Raw genomic sequence first — 17,770 nt, 5'->3', positions numbered from 1 at the left:
TATTTCATTAGATTATTAAATCGAATTAATTAAGGTTAAAGAAGAATAATTATGAATGAAAATATAATGTGTAGAGTAATCTGACCAAGTTCTCGATCGTGACTTCGGTCAAAGGCACGCCTATAACTTGACACGTGTCCGATCCGTGTATATATATAAAATGTAAATTCACATGTAATATTTTCTTTTAGTGCAAATTCATGGCCAGTCTTATAATTTTTATTAATTTCATACATTTACTTCATACTGGGTTCTTTCTTAAGTATTATGCATGCACATTGCAAAGTAGTCTACTCTACGTGGAGCGAAGATGTGCGCATGCATGTTGTTTGATAGATGAAAACGCCACGTAGGATTATGGAGATCCGAATTAGATTCTGCCAAAAAAATTTAATCCATCATAATTTATACAACTTTCACATGAGCTATGTAAATTTTGAAATTTTAGCTCGCATGCCGTATGCTGCATGCACGTTGATCAATATATATATATATATGGGGCGATGTTTACAAATATATATATATATATATATATATATATATATATTGGGGCGATCATAAAATCTGAATTTTTCTTTACGGTTTCGATACTAAGTGACATTGTGCAATCAATAATTTTCCATAGTGATATGTGTATATATATATATATAACATGTGTGTTATATTAAGGTCATATTTTTTTTATGGTCCAACTATTTTTATTGTAAGAGAAATCCTTGTATAATTATACAATTGCCAAATATATACATATATTAAGTGAAGAACGGCATTTTGCTTGCCCATCCGACACAAGCAATATATTATATGCATACTCCTCGCATTGTATATACAAATAATGTTTATTTGAGCGTATATTTATGCATATATATATATATATATGTATGAGAATTACTCATCATTAATGGCAGTTGACTTATATCTGATAAATAAAAATCGCAGGATTCTTTCAACTACTAAAATTCGGCAATTATGGACGATTCTTAGGATTATATATATTACATCTATAGTGGATATTAATATTATAAAGATTTTTTTTGTCATTTATATTGTACATGTGTAATATTTTGAGCAGAGGTTTTAGAGGGGGCCATGTGAACCGAGACGTATAAAGGTGTAACGTGTATCACATCCTCCATGATTGTACTAAAAAGGATAAGGAATGTAAAACATTAAATATTTATTTCTTACTAAATTAATACAGAAAAATTGTAGTATGTCATTAATTTGTAATCACAATCATATATATTGATATAATTACAGTACCTTTCGAAATATCTAAGAGGGGTCCCTTTTAATTAGTGAGATGATCATTGAACGTAACCGAAAGTTTTAGATTCATAATAATTATACAAAGACTTAATTTTGTACTATTCGAAGTCCGTCCATATATAATGTATATTATATTAATACATTTACAGATCGCATACAAGCGTGGTCGACGTTTCACCAACCAAATTCAATCACTAATGAAAAATATAACAAAAGCCTGTAAATGGAATCTAACCTATTGTACGCGTAATAACATATATACATACATACATGATACATATATATATATTATACGTGTAGATTAGGTATGCCTGTGATGGCTAGCTTAAGTTTTTTTTTTTAAATAATGGTCGGAATCCGTCTTACAACTCTTCAGATCGGATGGTATTTCAGACAGTAAATCTCTGATTCCGTATAATTCTCGGTAAACCAAGTGGAACAGATAAATCAAACCAAACTGACTAACTCAAGAGAAGTTCAGATTTCAGGAGGAACTGAACCCACGATCTCGGGTAGAGTGAGTTGTCATTTTCTATTTGGGAGACTTCCCTGGCTGGCGTAAGTTTATCTTTGATTGAATCGGATTTCGAGATTAAAGTCGATATGGCGTCGAGACAAGCAGTTTTAGCAAACCAAACTGTCATTGGGTTATGTTTTTTTCTCTTTTTTTTTGGGCCAATTATAAGATGCATTGATAATTTGGTTATATATTTCAATTTACAAATGAACATCTTACGTCGTCTCTTATTCACCAAGCAACTTCTCACATAAAAGCTGAGAAAAAAAAAAACGGATTTATATATGATTATATATATATATATATATATATAATACCACAATCACATAGCGAATATAGGTTAGCTTTATTGTTAAATCCATGATATGTGTATCTAATAATTTAGCCAGATCTCGCAAAGATATATAAGATAATCTCTCCCAATCTAAATCCCTTTTTTTGGATTTCATATTTGGAGGTATTCCTGTAAAATGCATCTCATAATTATAAACCGATACATTATATATATGTGTATATGTATGTATATGGGCATGCATATGTATGTGTGAATTCAAATGTACAAAATATGGTTGTGCGAACATTTGACGACCGTAAATATTCGCAAACATTAATATTTTCGGATTACAACAATGTGTTTAATGTCATAACCATATAAGTATGTAGGCTTTGTTTTGTCTCTTTTATCTTATCATAATATTTTTTATTATATTTTAATATATCAATTCACAAATTAAACCTATGATTGTCTTTTTCTTTCCCGTTTAACAAAGGGATTCATGCACATGCTTACATCATTTCCCCATTAATATATTTTTCCCCAAATTAAGTTAGTGGGTTACATCTACGCATGCAATTGAAATATATATTTGTTCTTCCCATATTCTTATTATTTTATAAAACCGAAGGAATTGTAAAAGAAAGTTGCTAATTAAAACATACATTAGGTCAGAGAAAGGGCCTTTTATTTGGCACATATAATGTGTGTATATATATATATATATATATATATATTAGGAGGAAAGTATTTTAGGTCGTTATATAGAATTGACATTAAATATTATGATAAACCCACTATAAGATTAAATTACATTAAGAAAAAAAAAAGGCAACTAAAAGTTCCACCTTTTCTCTTTCGAGATCAAAAGAAAAATTCCTATGGAAGGTGCGAAGAAATTAATATATATTAAAATAAACCGAATAATACCATAAAGGGGAAAACAACAAAAAATAAAATTTATAAAATTAGTGCTAATTGAATTTTTTTTTTATGTTTTTTTTAAGAAAGATGTTAATTGATTTGACGTGAGTAGGTAGTCGGCGAACAAGTTTAAGTGGGCCAACGTTGGGCCTCTCCGGCTCACCATCCCCTCCACGTGGTTGCATACTTGTCAGCCCACTATGCCACGTGGATTTCTAAATATATGAATTCAATATGGTCTTATATATGTGTATGTATATATATATTGTATATATATATTGTATATATATATATACATACACAGCGAAAATTATACAAGCGAAAATTATTACAATATCTCTATTTCGTTACATTTAATTTATGTTAATACAACAGAGTATATTACAATGTTAATTTCCTTACATATGCAAGTATGTTAACCTCTGTATAATATAATATATATACAATATACACACATCATTTAATTTATTCTCCTAAGATAGATATATAATTGTGAAAGCTCAAAGCTAGGAGCATAGTTTCACAATATGTATATGATGCATCATTTTCATATTGGTCCATCACGCCAATTATCCACCCTTTCACATCATTAAATTTCTAAGTATCTTGAAATATTCGAAACTAATCATAGTAGAAAGTGATAAATTAATCGAATGATTAATTTTAGTATCACCAACACACACACACACATATATATATATATATACATATATAAATACCGCGTATATTTAGGGGATTTTATGAGATACTCTAATCAAAGTCACATCAAGAAACTCTACGATAGAAGAATCGAATAATTCCTTTAAAATACTAAATTATTTCGCATTTTAAGCAACGCATATGATTAAAGCAAATGATTAATTAAAATAATCCAAAAATATATATTCACACTAACAAAAAAAAATGCTCAATTTTTTTAAAGATAAAATCGATCCTAATAACGCGCAAACCACATGCAGTCACCCTCCGAGATCTTCCCTATATAAACTCACTCCCTCTCTCCCTCCCTCCTAACCAACCCAAAAACCTCATACAACAAACAACAATCTCATTCCAGTTTCACTACCTACATTCTAAATTCGATCTAATTCCGCTCAAAATTGCCAAAAAACTTATTCAATTTCACTCCCTGTATTCTCTGTTCGATCAAACTCACCCCCAAAGCTCAATCTTATACACCAAAAACAGCAAAAGATGGAGAACATGTTTAGGCTCATGGACAGTGAAGATTTCTTGTCGCGACGCTGCATTTGGGTGAACGGACCGATTATCGTCGGGGCCGGGCCCTCGGGGCTAGCCACCGCGGCCTGCCTCCGCGAGCAAGGTGTGCCCTTCGTCGTTCTAGAAAGAGCCGATTGCATAGCCTCTCTATGGCAGAAAAGAACATACAACAGGCTCAAGCTTCACCTGCCCAAGAAATTCTGTGAATTGCCCAAAATCCCCTTCCCGGAGCACTTCCCGGAGTATCCGACAAAGCGACAGTTCATCGAGTACCTTGAGTCCTACGCAAAGCGGTTCGAGATCAGCCCGAGGTTCAACGAGTGTGTTCAGTCCGCTAGGTACGACGAGACAAGCGGACTCTGGCGAGTCAGGACCACCGTATGCGGTGGCGCGTCGCCGGTAAAAACGGAGGTGGAGTACATCTGCCGGTGGTTGGTGGTGGCGACTGGTGAGAACGCGGAGAGGGTCGTGCCGGAGATAGACGGATTGACGACGGAGTTCGACGGCGAAGTGATCCACGCGTGCGAGTACAAGTCCGGCGAGAGTTACCGGGGGAAGAGAGTTCTTGTCGTCGGTTGTGGAAACTCCGGCATGGAAGTGTCGCTCGATCTCGCTAACCACGGCGCTTGCCCCTCCATGGTGGTCCGGAGCTCGGTAAGTGAAACCCAAATCATCTCAAAATTGAACTTTCAGCTCACCCGACCGCTCGATTTAACAGAAAGATTCAAACTTTGGGCTAATCGGATGATGGGTTCTTTGATTCAAACAGGTTCACGTGTTACCGAGGGAGATTCTGGGCAAATCAACATTCGAAATAGCGATGATGATGATGAAATGGTTGCCTCTGTGGCTCGTAGACAAGCTCTTGTTGATCTCCGCGTGGGTGATTCTTGGGAACTCAGCAAAGTACGGTCTCAAGAGACCAGAGATGGGACCCATGGAGCTGAAGGGTACCACCGGAAAAACTCCGGTGTTGGACATCGGTGCACTTGACAAGATCAAGTCCGGCCACGTCAGAGTAGTCCCCGGAATCAGACGGTTCTCAGGCCGCCACGTGGAGCTCGTCAACGGCCAGATGCTTGAGATGGACGCCGTTGTTCTCGCCACCGGTTACCGCAGCAATGTCCCATCTTGGCTTCAGGTGAGAGAGACATTCCAGAAATGAAAAAAAAAAGTTACAGAAAACCGTTTCTTGCGAAACAAGTAAACTAAATATCTTTTCTATACATCTGTTTCCTTTCAGGATGACGATCTTTTCTCGAAGAACGGATTCCCGAAATCGCATTTCCCGAACGCGTGGAAGGGGAAATCGGGTCTATACGCGGCCGGATTCACCAGAAGAGGACTGTCTGGTGCGTCTGCAGACGCCATGAAAATTGCTCAGGACATTGGAAATGTTTGGAGAGAAGAGACCAAACAACAGAAGAAGAGGACGAGGGCGTGTCACCGCAGATGCATTTCACAGTTCTGAAGAGAACGGATTCCAGTTTCTTAGAGCCCAAGTTAGGTTTTTTTTCTTCTTCTCTCATTTATTTAATGGTTTAATATACAAGAAAAAAAAAGGTGTGACCATATCTGTAAAAAAAAACAAAAGTATACGCATTACATAATTTACATTAACAGTGTATGTATACGGAGAAGAGGAGAGCCCTCTCCTGAAGGTCCACCAGTGTTTTTTTTTAAGGCTGTGTGGGCGTTTTGTAAAACAAGGATGACGTGGCTTTTTCCTTTTTCCTTCTTTTATTTATTTATATATTACTTGTAAACATTTTATACAAAATCTAATAAACGGGCTGCTTATCAAATCCACAATTAAAATAAACACCTTTTTTTTTTTTAATCCTGTCTTAAATTGACAAAATTTATATATGTTTTAAATAGCAGACAATCCATTATTTATAATTAAAAGAGTATAAATTGTAGTAATGGACTATGTGTCGTGTCACCATATATGTATAACCTGTATTATCCTATACATGTACCGGTGAAAAATGAAATTAGTACATTTTTCAGCATTTTCTTGAATTAAAATTGAATTTACAACTGTCTGAAATGATTTTAGATGATTTTGTAATTTATCATGGTTAGATTATTTAACCAGCTCCAGAAAAAACCTAAATAAACCTGAGATTTTCTTTATCGTCCAACAGCTATTAGCTGTTTTTCCCCATCTCTGAAAAGAATTTAGGGCATTTTGCGACAAGCAGAAAGAACGGATCTTCGTTACTCATCTTTTCTACTCTCCCTCCATAAACCCTAGTGGAGGCAGAAAACCCAAATCACCGATTGTTTTCTTCCATCGTCCTCTCGGAGGCATCGAAAATGGCGGAATCAGGTAAGGCAGGGCACACGGGACCTAGCGGTGGGGGAGAGGAGAAGTCTCTGAAGGACAAAGGCAATGAACTCTTCAAAGCCGGGAACTATCTCAAAGCCGCTGCTCTCTACACTCAGGCCATCAAACTCGATCCTTCTAATCCTGCTCTTTACAGGTTCCGCCTTTTTTCTTCCATGTTTCGATTTTGTTCTTTTTCTCTTATTGGGTTTTGGTGGGTTTGTGTCAAAATGTTGTCTTGAGCTGTTTCTCGCAACTTTTCTGGATCGGTACATATGTACACGCGCACATTATACGCTTTCTGGAAACTATATTCGTTTATTCCGATGTCTATTCAATCTGAGAATTGATGCGTTTTACCTTGCTTGACTACGGATGCTCCCTTTGCAGCCACTTCCATTTATTCTGCAAATTTTCAGTTCTTCTTAGTTGGATTTGATTGGTTTACCTTTAGGAGGTTCGCCACTCTCTTTTGGAAGATTTGCTTTTAATGGTTGAAACAGTGTACTGTGAGATTATATCTATGATAATTTGTAATGTTTTCATTGTCTGTTTCCTTCTAGGAGTCTATTGTAGCAGAAGCCATTTCAATTATCGTGATCGAAATATGTTTGGTAGAACAAGGCTGAAGGTGTTAGGTTCTGTGAAGAATTTGTCCCTGTTGATGGTAGCAGAACACTAAATTAGATCAATGAGCCAGTCATTTTTTGCACATTTTGAGTGTGATTAGCTTTCTTTGTGATCCGATGCAGTAACCGAGCAGCAGCGTTTCTGCAGTTAGTTAAGCTTAACAAAGCTCTAGCTGACGCTGAGACAACCATCAAGCTGAACCCTCAATGGGAGAAGGTAAAAGAAAGCGATTGTTCTTTACTAAATCTGTTATTACACACGTGTTCTTAGGATCTTTATGTGAACCATGGCTTTCTGATTTGTCATCAGGGGTACTTCAGGAAAGGTTGTGTACTGGAAGCCATGGAAAAATACGAAGACGTAAGCTTTCTCTTCTTTCGTTCTTGTTTCATTTCCTTAAAACACCAAAATCATTTCATGATAATGATAGACGATATCTCTCTGTCATGTTTGGGATAGGCCTTGGCAGCGTTCCAGACGGCACTGCAGTACAATCCACAGAGTGCAGAAGTTTCTAGAAAGATCAAGAGGCTCGGACAGTTGCAGAAGGAGAAACAGAGAGCTCAAGAAGTGGAGACTTTGAGATCAAATATCGACATGGCCAAGCATCTTGATGATTTGAAATCGGAGATGGTGAGTCTTGTAAAAAAAAAAACTTAATATCAAGCAACCCTTTTGGATCCATTGCATACAAGCATTCTTCACGCTTACATCTTACTGTAATAGATTTATTCAACTTGTACGCTGCAATTTTTATTCGTTCTTTCTCTTTAAGATTGGTCCAAATAAATTTGGGATTAAAGAGATGTTGTTATTGATTCTCATTTAAGATTGGTCCTTACTGAATCTCCATGACTCTTGCAGTCTGAAAAGTATGGAACTGAAGCATGTTGGGAAGAGATGTTCTCTTTTCTTGTTTCGACCATGGAAGCAGCAGTGAAATCATGGCACGAGACTTCTAAAGTTGACCCGAGGGTCTTCTTCCTTCTCGACAAAGAGAAAACACAAACTGATAAGTATGCACCAGCAGTCAACATCGACAAGGTATACATCGATACGACGCAAGTGGTATAGGTTGAATTAAGAGGAATAATTCAAGAATTATGTTTCCTTACGCTCGTTTTTTTTCTCTGATGAACTGTTCAATTCCTACACAGGCTTTTGAATCGCCACACACACACGGCAATTGCTTTGCATTCCTCAGGCAATACTCAGAGGAATCATTCTCTAAAGCTGCTTGCTTGATAACACCAAAGAGTATTATATCCTACCCACAGGTGCCGGGATCTTCTTTCGCTTGCCAAAGACTCGGTTTTTTTGTAAAAGTTTTTCTTGTGGACTGATCAGTAGTGTGTCACAGGTGTGGAAAGGACAAGGTTCGAGGAAATGGAAACTCGGGCAGAACGACGGGTTCTTTGTTCAGTTCGAGTCTCCATCTGTTCGAAAACTCTGGTTCATCCCAAGCTCTAAAGAAAAGGGCCAAACTTTGTGCAGGTATATGGTCCATTTACACATTATATCTCACATGCGCGTTGGTGTGTGTATATATACACAAACCATTCCTTTTTTCATGGGTATATAACTATATATATATATCAGCATATGTACAGGTACATATTCATGGTTGAGTTTGTGTAAAGCTCCAAACTTTGAAAAGCTAACTTTTGGAATTCTGACTGGATTGATTGGCTTCAGGGACCCTCAAACTCTGGATATCAGTGCACACGAGATTCTTCCTCGCATTTTCAAGGAGACGCCAAACAACTCGTAGAATTGGTCAAGCTGCCTCTTTTTTTTTTTCATTTTTGGCACGGCTGGACAATTTGTTTGTGGGTTTTTTTTTTGGGTGTTATGTCATCTCTTTCATGAACAAACACATAATAGTGAAGAAGAAAACAAGAATCTCATTGGGTTTTGTTGTATTTGGCATTGCATGTGAATGTGAATGGAAAGCTGTAATCTTTAGGGGGAGGGGGGGCAGCCAACCATCCTTTAGTTGGGGATTAGTGCACCCTTCGGCTTCAAAACATTTTCTTTATCTATATTTGATCAGTGTTTATGGAGTATTATATAAATTTTCTGTGAATTAAGTTCAAATATTATAAAATCTTTTTCTTTTTTTCATATCTTTCTTCAATGCCAAGCAATGATAAGATTCCATGAACAAGAGGCGCCTGAAGGAATATGCCTTTGAAGTTTGATCCGATGAAGAACAGCGGAATCTTACAAGAGAACTGGGTAGTCAATTACGAAGCAAAATAGACCAATGAGATGATGCCACGTGGAACATGGCCCAACAATTAACTCGGACCGTACGATTAAAGAAGCCAAACTGTACCTCAGCCGCCCATCTTTCCATCTTTCGCATCTTAAATACGCGAAAGCTTCACATAACTTCCCCACCTTCTCTCTCACTCTACACCACTCTCTCTCTCTCTCTCGAAGTGTGGAAATGGATAAAACCGTCGGAGAATTTTGGAAACCGGATTTGGTTTTCCGGCCGCCGGAGACGCCGGTGGACCCCATGGAGTTCCTGTCGCGGACGTGGAGCGCGTCCGCACTGGAAGTCTCTCGAGCCGTCGCGTCGCCGAAGATGCGTGTCGCCGACGTCCGGAAGAGGGACGACATCACACTGGTGCCGGAGGATGACGTGACGGAGGCGCGCGGGGAAAACAACTGCGTCGTTTCGGGAAACCAGTTCTCGTTCGTTTCATCCGAGACTTCTCAGATGGTCATGGATCGTATCATGTCTCAGTCCGTGAGTATAATTAACCACACGACGTCGTTTTCTCCAACACTGATTTTTCAATGATCCTATTTAGTTTCTGAAATTCTCTTATTTCATTGAATTTATTTTATTTTTATTTATTGTTATGGATATTATTGTGTTTAAATATCGTAAATTATCGAGTATATAGTTTCCTCAGTCTCACGCGTAATTATTAACTCAAGAAGCTACTCGAAGTAATTATTAGTACTATCGCGATTCAGCTTACCCATCTATGTATTGAAATAAAAAGCATTGCCAAAAAAAATTCTACCCGAATATTTACAAGTTTTTTTAATGGTTTTGATTTAATTATATACTTTATAATAAATGATATTTATTAATTATTAAATGTTTTTTTTATGTTGCGGCAGCCGGAGATAACATCGCCAAGGACGTCAGGCAGGCTTTCGCATAGCTGTGGTTCTTTCTCCGACAGCCCTCCCGTTTCTCCCTCCGACATCGACGACTTCAAGGTCTCTTCATTTCTCGTACCGGAAATCGAGACTCTTAACCGGACTCTAATTAAAATCGGATATAATATAATATCTATCATTAAATTATATATTAAAAAGTAAAAACAAATTTAAGTGTTACATCATTCATTTGTCTAAGGGTCTTTTCATATGTTGTAAAGAATGCATCAAACCGGTTTTGCTTCATTAACAAGGAAGAAATCTAGCTTTAAGGTTCTCAATGAAAAAAACTACTATTTCATTGTCACGGGCAAGTTGGCATTTTGAGGGTTAGTGGGTAAGAATTAATAGTAAGTGGGTCCAATTCATTAGATCAATCAAAGTTGTGGGGCTATATTGTAAATTATGTGGAAATCGTTTGACATGTAAAGAGGCTCAGCCTCTCTCTTTGATCGAAGTTTTTCCTTCGTCAGATTAGGTGAAAAGGTAAAATTTTAAATGATTAAAATCACCTGGAAAAACATAAAAAAAATAAAATCGGGCTAATCTTTTTTTTTCCCATAACGTACGTGGGGATTTCCATGCAGCAGTTCTACCGCGTAACCCCCTCCACCAACACCCACTTACGCCATTCACCCTCCGCCGCCGCCGTCTGCGTGGGCGGCAGCGGAGGTGGAGGTTCCAAAACCGTCGGACGATGGCTGAAGGATCGGAAGGAGAAGAAAAGGGAGGAAGCCCGGACCCATAACGCACAGCTCCACGCAGCCGTGTCCGTCGCAGGAGTTGCGGCGGCGGTGGCGGCACTCGCGGCTGCCACCGCGGCTCAGTCGAGCTCTGGCAAGGACGAGGAGGTTGGGAGGACAAAGCTCGCCATAGCCTCCGCGGCCACGCTGGTGGCGGCACAGTGCGTGGAGGCGGCGGAGGCCGTCGGGGCCGACAGGGAGCAGTTGGCCTCCGTCGTGGGCTCCGCAGTTAATGTCAGTTCCGCCGGAGATATCATGACGCTAACCGCCGCCGCCGCCACAGGTAACGTACGATCTTCCCCGATATGCAATCCTTTATTGAATTCTGTAACATTCACTAATAAAAACCCACAAACCTGAGATAATTCAGCAACCGATAATAAGGAAGATGACTATAATTTGGTAGGAATAGTGGTATTGTATATATAACATTTCGATCGGTACGTGCAGCATTGAGGGGAGCGGCCACGCTGAAGGCGAGGGCACTGAAGGAGGTGTGGAACATTGCGGCGGTGATTCCGGTGGAGAAGGGAATCCCAATGGGAAGCACATACGGCAGTGAGTTCGGTCCTGAAGACAGTTTCTTGGGGATTTGTGGTATAGAATTGCTTGCTAAAGGATGCGAACTGCTCAAGCGCACCCGCAAAGGTTAATCTCTTACGAAAATTTGCCGAGAAAGATTCCATTTTTTCCCCGAAATTCAAGAATTCAATATGTCGATAATCTTTGGATTTTATGGGGATTTTGATATCATTTGCAGGAGATTTTCATTGGAAAATAGTCTCAGCGTATGTGAACAGAACCAACCAGGTGAGATATGCAATGCAAACCAAGTAAAAGTTCATGCATGGTTTTATATTTCAAAGTATGCATCTTTTCTGCTCAGGTAACGTTGAAGATGAAGAGCAAACATGTTGCCGGGACCATCACAAAGAAGAAAAAGAGTGAGTGATAATACATTTTACATTACTTCTTTGTTGATGGGTGAACTCAAGCAATCGAAAAGGCTCAAACTTTGGAATCTAAGATGAGATAGAACATTGCATAAAAAGATCCAAAACTGCCCTTTGTAACACGATTTCGATATCGACAGATGTGGTAGTGGACGTGGAGGGAAATATTCCGGCGTGGCCAGGCAGAGGGATGCTCAAGGGAGGGGATGACGTGAAGTATTTCGGGATAAAGACGGTGGAGAGAGGAGTGATAGAGTTCGAGTGCCGGACCCAAAGGGAATATGATCTTTGGACACAAGGTGTTTCCAGGCTCCTTTCCTTGGCTTCAGACAGAAGGTGCGGATACTGAAATCTTTATGAAATATGAAAAGAGAAAACAAAGAGGGGTGAAACTGAACTTTTCGATTTGTTTGGGGTTACAATTATGTACCTTGTTTTTGTAAGTTATTGGGGGTTTGGCTAAAGTTGTACGGAGACGAGGACTTCTCTGACTCCGGAGAAAATCGAGGGGTGAAATTAAGATATTTACCATTTATGGGGTTACAATGTCATATGGCAAGAAGATAACGTGGACCTACTTGAACAACGAAATTTAAAATTTTATGGAAGATTATTTTTCCAACAATAGAACATGATTGAGTTTTTAGTTATTCTTGCAAAAAAAAAAAACCCCCATTTATTCATTATTAATTTCAAAACGAAAGTACGCCACATTAGAAGAAGGAATTTTACAGAATGACCTCCAACTCTTGAATGTCGACAGGAACACCCTGGTGGCACCCATCCTTGATCATGACCAATTCAGCATCATCCCCATACAGATAAGCCTTCAAAAAAGCCACAATGATTCCACCGACAAATCTCCTCATAGGTTCCCTACGGTCACCGTTCTTGCACAAACAATACGAGGCCTTCCCCCTAATCCCCCTCGTCTCGTCATCAAGCATGTCCAAATGGCCATAGCCCTTAGCCACCAGATGCCAAGCCGGTCCACGACATTCTCGGAAAAACTCACGGTGGTTCACCCCGGGCGGCGCGCAGGGCGGAAACAGTGGATTCCGAGGGATTTCACCGAGTCCCGACCCGATTACCAGAACAGGTAGACCGTCTAGGTTAAATGAGTTGGGCGAATAGGTTAGGACAGGAGGAGGGGTTTGCTTTCCTCTGTCCATTCCATCGACCGGGTCTATCCCGATCAAAGCCGAGAACTTTAAGTTGGTCGAGATGCCGAGCTTCCCGAGGGCGAGGGCGAAGGCCGTTTTGCCGCCTCGGCTGTGGCCGGATATTGCGAATTTGTCGAGAATTGGGGTTACTTTCGGTGGAAGGAAGTGAGGGAGTCCGAGTGATAACCAGTCTATTGTTTCGGCTGTTGATCTAATCTCATCTACCGTGTCCGGTCCAGCTATGTTGTACAACTGGTGATACCCAACGGAAATTTCACGTTATGTCGGAATTAATTAAAATGTATAATATATGATTCTTATTATATGATGAGAGATCGAGTTTTTTTTTTTTTTGGCCACGAGACATTAAACATGATTGGGGACAGGAGATCACATCAAAGTTTCTTTGCATGTTGCTTCGTCTCTAAGTTTTGTAAAAATAAAATGACACGTGGCACCAAGTGCACCATTCATCGAGTTCTAGGTTTATCTCTGTTTTAACATCTCGAGTATCATTAACACTTCCGAATAATGAGGCCCACTATATCATAATTTTAATAAATATTGTAACTTTTAGAAGCATAGGAATACGGGAATATGTAATTAATTAATTAGGAGGATATAAAGTTTTATTTTTCAAAAAAAAAAAGAGAGAAGTGAAACCTGAGGAGCGATGAGGATGAAGCCATGAGAGGAGAGATGAAGCAAGAGCTGTGAATAGAAGGAGTTGCAGAGGAGATAGCCATGGAGAAGCATCGCCGTATCATTAACACTTCCGAATAATGAGGCCCACTATATCATAATTTTAATAAATATTGTAACTTTTAGAAGCATAGGAATACGGGAATATGTAATTAATTAATTAGGAGGATATAAAGTTTTATTTTTCAAAAAAAAAAAGAGAGAAGTGAAACCTGAGGAGCGATGAGGATGAAGCCATGAGAGGAGAGATGAAGCAAGAGCTGTGAATAGAAGGAGTTGCAGAGGAGATAGCCATGGAGAAGCATCGCCACCGCGTCCTCTCCCTCCTCCCTCGGCGTCGCCACCACCATCGGCTTCGGCGGCGCCGACCGATACGCCGTCGTTTTACCGCATGCAGATGATGATGATGGGTTCACTGTTATGAGCTCTGTTTTGTAATCTCCATCTTCGAAGACGTTCTTCATCGAGGGAGACGACCGCTTTTTACTCTCGAGTTTTTTCTCCTTTTATTTTTTTTGGATATTATTATTAATATTATTTGCAGATTATATAGGCGTCAGGAAAAAAAAAACGGAAAAATGGAATATATATATATATATATTTGGGTTTTGTTTGTATAGGCCTATATTTTGGGTCTACGAAATGATATTTGGGCTTTAATTCCATGTATTTGGGCTTCATATAAGAAAAGTAAATAAACCTAAAATGGAATATATATATTAATTGCGTGCTGATTCCAAAAAATAATCCGAATGAGCAAAGGGTCATTTACTCAATCAGTTGACTTTTTATAACCACCACATGCCTTTACCTTGATATGCAATTTTCAATTTATTAATTATTATTTATTTTTCTCCGTCGCGAATAATAGTACCGAGTGGCACGTACTCGCCACGTCACTTTCCTGCTCTGATTAAAATGTCTTATCCTCTCTCTCTCTCTCATTCATATCTGCTTTTGTCCTATATAATTAATTAATCAATTGATTAATTAACCCTTTAACCGAAAAATTTCCCCTGATTAAATATAAATTATTTTGGAGATACGGTGCAGTGTCTTGTATACGAAGTTTCCGCTAAAAAAAATCATGAATATATATATATATATATATATGTGTGTATATAATTCTCGGATATAAGAATTAGAATTGACTCATTACTAAAACTAGATTAGAAAGTTGTGAATACAAAATTTATTAATGTTTGTCAAATATTTAATGAATTACTGATTTTATGTGATAAATTTATTACAAAAGGAATCTGCAATAATAAAGAGGGAAAAGGAAAAGAATCCGAGACGAACGAATATTAAATTATCGTTGGATCCCAATATCGCAAATATATTATCCATATTCTCTATTGCAAAAATAAAAAATAAAACAAATGCAAAATTACGAGCCCTCTCTCCTTGCGACAGGTAGCACACCGCAAAACGACGGGCCCCTCCCTCCCTCCTAGATTCATTCATATAACTTTCCCGTTTCTTTCTTTTCTCGCCACTTTCTCTCGTTTTCTCCCATTTTCCTCTTCGGATTTTCTCCCTATCCAAACACAGGCTTTCTCTCTCTCGTCGACCATTGGATAAGAAAAATGCTCGCTGTGTTTGAGAAGACGGTTGCGAAGTGCCCCGAGGAGCTGCAGAGCCCGCATTCGGCTGAGCCGGTCTGCGCTTTGAAAGACGGGTTCCTGGCGAGTCACTTCGACTCGGTTCATCCGAATTCCGTCACCGTTAATCTTGGATCCTCCGGAATCTTTGTTTACTCGCTCGCCAAGCAGAATCCGCTTCTTCCGAGGTATAATACAGTTTCAAGCTTCTCGTGCTTTGATCTTTGTGCTTGATCTGGTGATTTGTTCCTTCTTTTTACACGATTGTTCGCTTCTTGATCTCGTCTCGGTTGTTTCCTTTCCTTCTTTACTGAGCCTAGGAGTCTGATGATTTTATTTTCTCCCTTTTTTGGTTAGTTCTCTTCTGAAATTCGTCATCGGCCTTTACCTGCGACGGTATTGACTACTGAGGTTAATGCCGAATCATTTCTGCGCTATCACTCCGGATATTGATGGTGATGATGAATCGTTCTTGATACTTTAGAGTCCGGAGACATCTTTTGTTGTGTTGATCCGATTTTTCGTTTCTTGATCTCTTCTGATCCGTACAGGATTCTGGTTTCCCCTTTTTCATGATCAAATCTTGTATGTTTGCTTGTGATGGTGATTATATTCGAGTGTTATTACTAAGCTTCTAGGCTGAAAATTAAAATCTCAAGCTATGGGTTCGACTGTGGCGCTTTGTGGTCTCTCTCCGTGTTGGTTGAGCGTAGGAAACCAATATATGGCATGTCTTTGGAATATCTGCAGAGATTATAACAAAGATAACATAGTCAATTGAATGATTTGATTTGCAATACAGCTCTCTCCCCAGTAATCGTTTGGATTCACACTGTTTGTGCTCGTATTTTGTATGACTTGATACTGAGAGCTGATGAATCTGGAACGCTGTTTCTTTCATTGTAAATGTTACAAATGGAAATCAACGTTTCTCATATGTCCACAGATTGTTTGCGGTGGTGGACGACATTTTCTGCCTCTTCCAAGGCCACATTGAGAACCTTGCGTTTCTGAAGCAACAATATGGATTGGGGAAAGCCACAAACGAGGCAATCATTGTGATTGAAGCCTATAGATCGCTGCGTGACCGTGGCCCTTATCCCGCCGATAAGGTGGTCAGAGATTTCCAGGGGAAGTTTGCTTTTATCCTCTTTGATGGATCCAACAAGACTGTTTTTGTAGCTGCTGTGAGTTCACAACTGTTCTTGCTCTTAAACGCATCTGCATTCCTTACAGATTTGATGAATGATCTTTGTTTTTGGTCATGTGGGCAGGACGAGGAGGGGAGCGTGCCGTTCTTCTGGGGAAGTGATGGTGAAGGACATCTTGTGCTCTCTGATGACTCCGAGATTGCGAAGAAAGGCTGCGTCAAATCTCATGCACCCTTCCCAAAAGGTAGAGACTTTGATTCTGTTATCAGCAAACAACACTTTGGAAGATCCGTCTAAAATCATCCGACCAAGACGATATAATTCTTGAATTTTTTGGGTGAACAGGTTGTTACTTCACATCTTCCGGGGGATTGACGAGCTATGAGCACCCGAGGAACGAGCTGAAGGCGGTGCCGAGGGTGGACAGCTCGGGAGAGTTGTGTGGAGCAACGTTCAAGGTGGATGCAGAGGCTAAGAAAGACAGGACTGGAATGCCTAGAGTCGGGAGTTCACAGAACTGGTCCGGACACCTCTGAACTCAACCCACGACTTCCTTTATCTGATTCTACGCTTTTACTGAAGTGAGAACTTCTCAAACCCTTTGTGGATTTTCTGCCCGGTTTCTCCATCCTTTTGATATTCATCATATTGGATTCTTGTCTGTTGTCTTTTACCATTACCATCTGGGCTAATAATAGCTGCCTAGTGGAAACGAAGATATGCTAATGAAAATCCCCAAAGAAAAAAAAAAGATCTTGGAATCCTGAAAATAATTTCGGGGACATACTTTGTAGTAGCATTTAATTATATAAAATTAGTATCTCTGATATCTTGATTTCAAGTTTAATCATACAAATTCGTTCAACGGTCTCTTCTCACCCATGAGAAAAATCATTCCTCTTTATAAGCGCGTGACTGAGAGGGTACTTGAATAAATCGAACCGTTGTATTTTCGGTGCGGTTCCTCCAACAGGCTCTCTCTCTCAGCAGGAGCGCCTTCTCTCTCTCCACCGTCGCTCCGATCTTCCTTTCATCTCTCCTCTCACCATTGTTCGTCTTTACTTAAATCCCTCTCCCGTACAAAAGATCTCCTCTTCCTCTGGT

General features: G+C 39.2%; 4 protein-coding genes across 5 annotated transcripts; all 4 read left to right on the top strand.

Moving 5' to 3' along the window:
- The first annotated feature begins 4,023 nt into the window (after positions 1 to 4,023).
- LOC104801114 (probable indole-3-pyruvate monooxygenase YUCCA5) lies at positions 4,024 to 5,899 on the top strand. The gene is made up of 3 exons (XM_010524218.1): positions 4,024 to 4,859; positions 4,975 to 5,346; positions 5,449 to 5,899. Exons 1-3 carry the CDS (start codon positions 4,179 to 4,181, stop codon positions 5,674 to 5,676), a joined length of 1,281 nt encoding a protein of 426 aa, XP_010522520.1. The 5' UTR covers positions 4,024 to 4,178; the 3' UTR covers positions 5,677 to 5,899.
- A 452-nt stretch (positions 5,900 to 6,351) lies between these two features.
- Positions 6,352 to 9,224, top strand: LOC104801113 (STI1-like protein). Its single transcript, XM_010524217.2, has 8 exons — positions 6,352 to 6,694; positions 7,290 to 7,383; positions 7,477 to 7,527; positions 7,627 to 7,800; positions 8,032 to 8,211; positions 8,325 to 8,444; positions 8,528 to 8,661; positions 8,863 to 9,224. The coding sequence occupies exons 1-8, from the start codon at positions 6,528 to 6,530 to the stop codon at positions 8,936 to 8,938; spliced, it is 996 nt and encodes a 331-aa protein (XP_010522519.1). The 5' UTR covers positions 6,352 to 6,527; the 3' UTR covers positions 8,939 to 9,224.
- A 337-nt stretch (positions 9,225 to 9,561) lies between these two features.
- On the top strand, positions 9,562 to 13,429 carry LOC104801112 (VAN3-binding protein-like). 2 transcript variants are annotated; one of them, XM_010524216.2, is made up of 8 exons: positions 9,562 to 9,925; positions 10,309 to 10,410; positions 10,941 to 11,376; positions 11,544 to 11,741; positions 11,854 to 11,903; positions 11,980 to 12,037; positions 12,187 to 12,382; positions 12,810 to 13,429. In XM_010524216.2, exons 1-8 carry the CDS (start codon positions 9,620 to 9,622, stop codon positions 13,147 to 13,149), a joined length of 1,686 nt encoding a protein of 561 aa, XP_010522518.1. In that variant the 5' UTR covers positions 9,562 to 9,619; the 3' UTR covers positions 13,150 to 13,429. The 2 variants fall into 2 exon arrangements, with proteins under 2 accessions (XP_010522518.1, XP_010522517.1); XM_010524215.2 differs by having other exon boundaries at positions 10,938 to 11,376.
- Positions 13,430 to 15,406: 1,977 nt separating this feature from the next.
- On the top strand, positions 15,407 to 17,488 carry LOC104801111 (stem-specific protein TSJT1-like). Its single transcript, XM_010524214.2, has 4 exons — positions 15,407 to 15,703; positions 16,462 to 16,702; positions 16,790 to 16,910; positions 17,012 to 17,488. Exons 1-4 carry the CDS (start codon positions 15,501 to 15,503, stop codon positions 17,200 to 17,202), a joined length of 756 nt encoding a protein of 251 aa, XP_010522516.1. The 5' UTR covers positions 15,407 to 15,500; the 3' UTR covers positions 17,203 to 17,488.
- Positions 17,489 to 17,770: the final 282 nt, after the last annotated feature.

This window comes from Tarenaya hassleriana, unplaced genomic scaffold, assembly GCF_000463585.1.
Source record: "Tarenaya hassleriana unplaced genomic scaffold, ASM46358v1 Cleome7, whole genome shotgun sequence".
In the NCBI taxonomy this organism is placed as follows: domain Eukaryota; kingdom Viridiplantae; phylum Streptophyta; class Magnoliopsida; order Brassicales; family Cleomaceae; genus Tarenaya; species Tarenaya hassleriana.
This window is presented reverse-complemented; position numbering and strand designations above follow the sequence as displayed.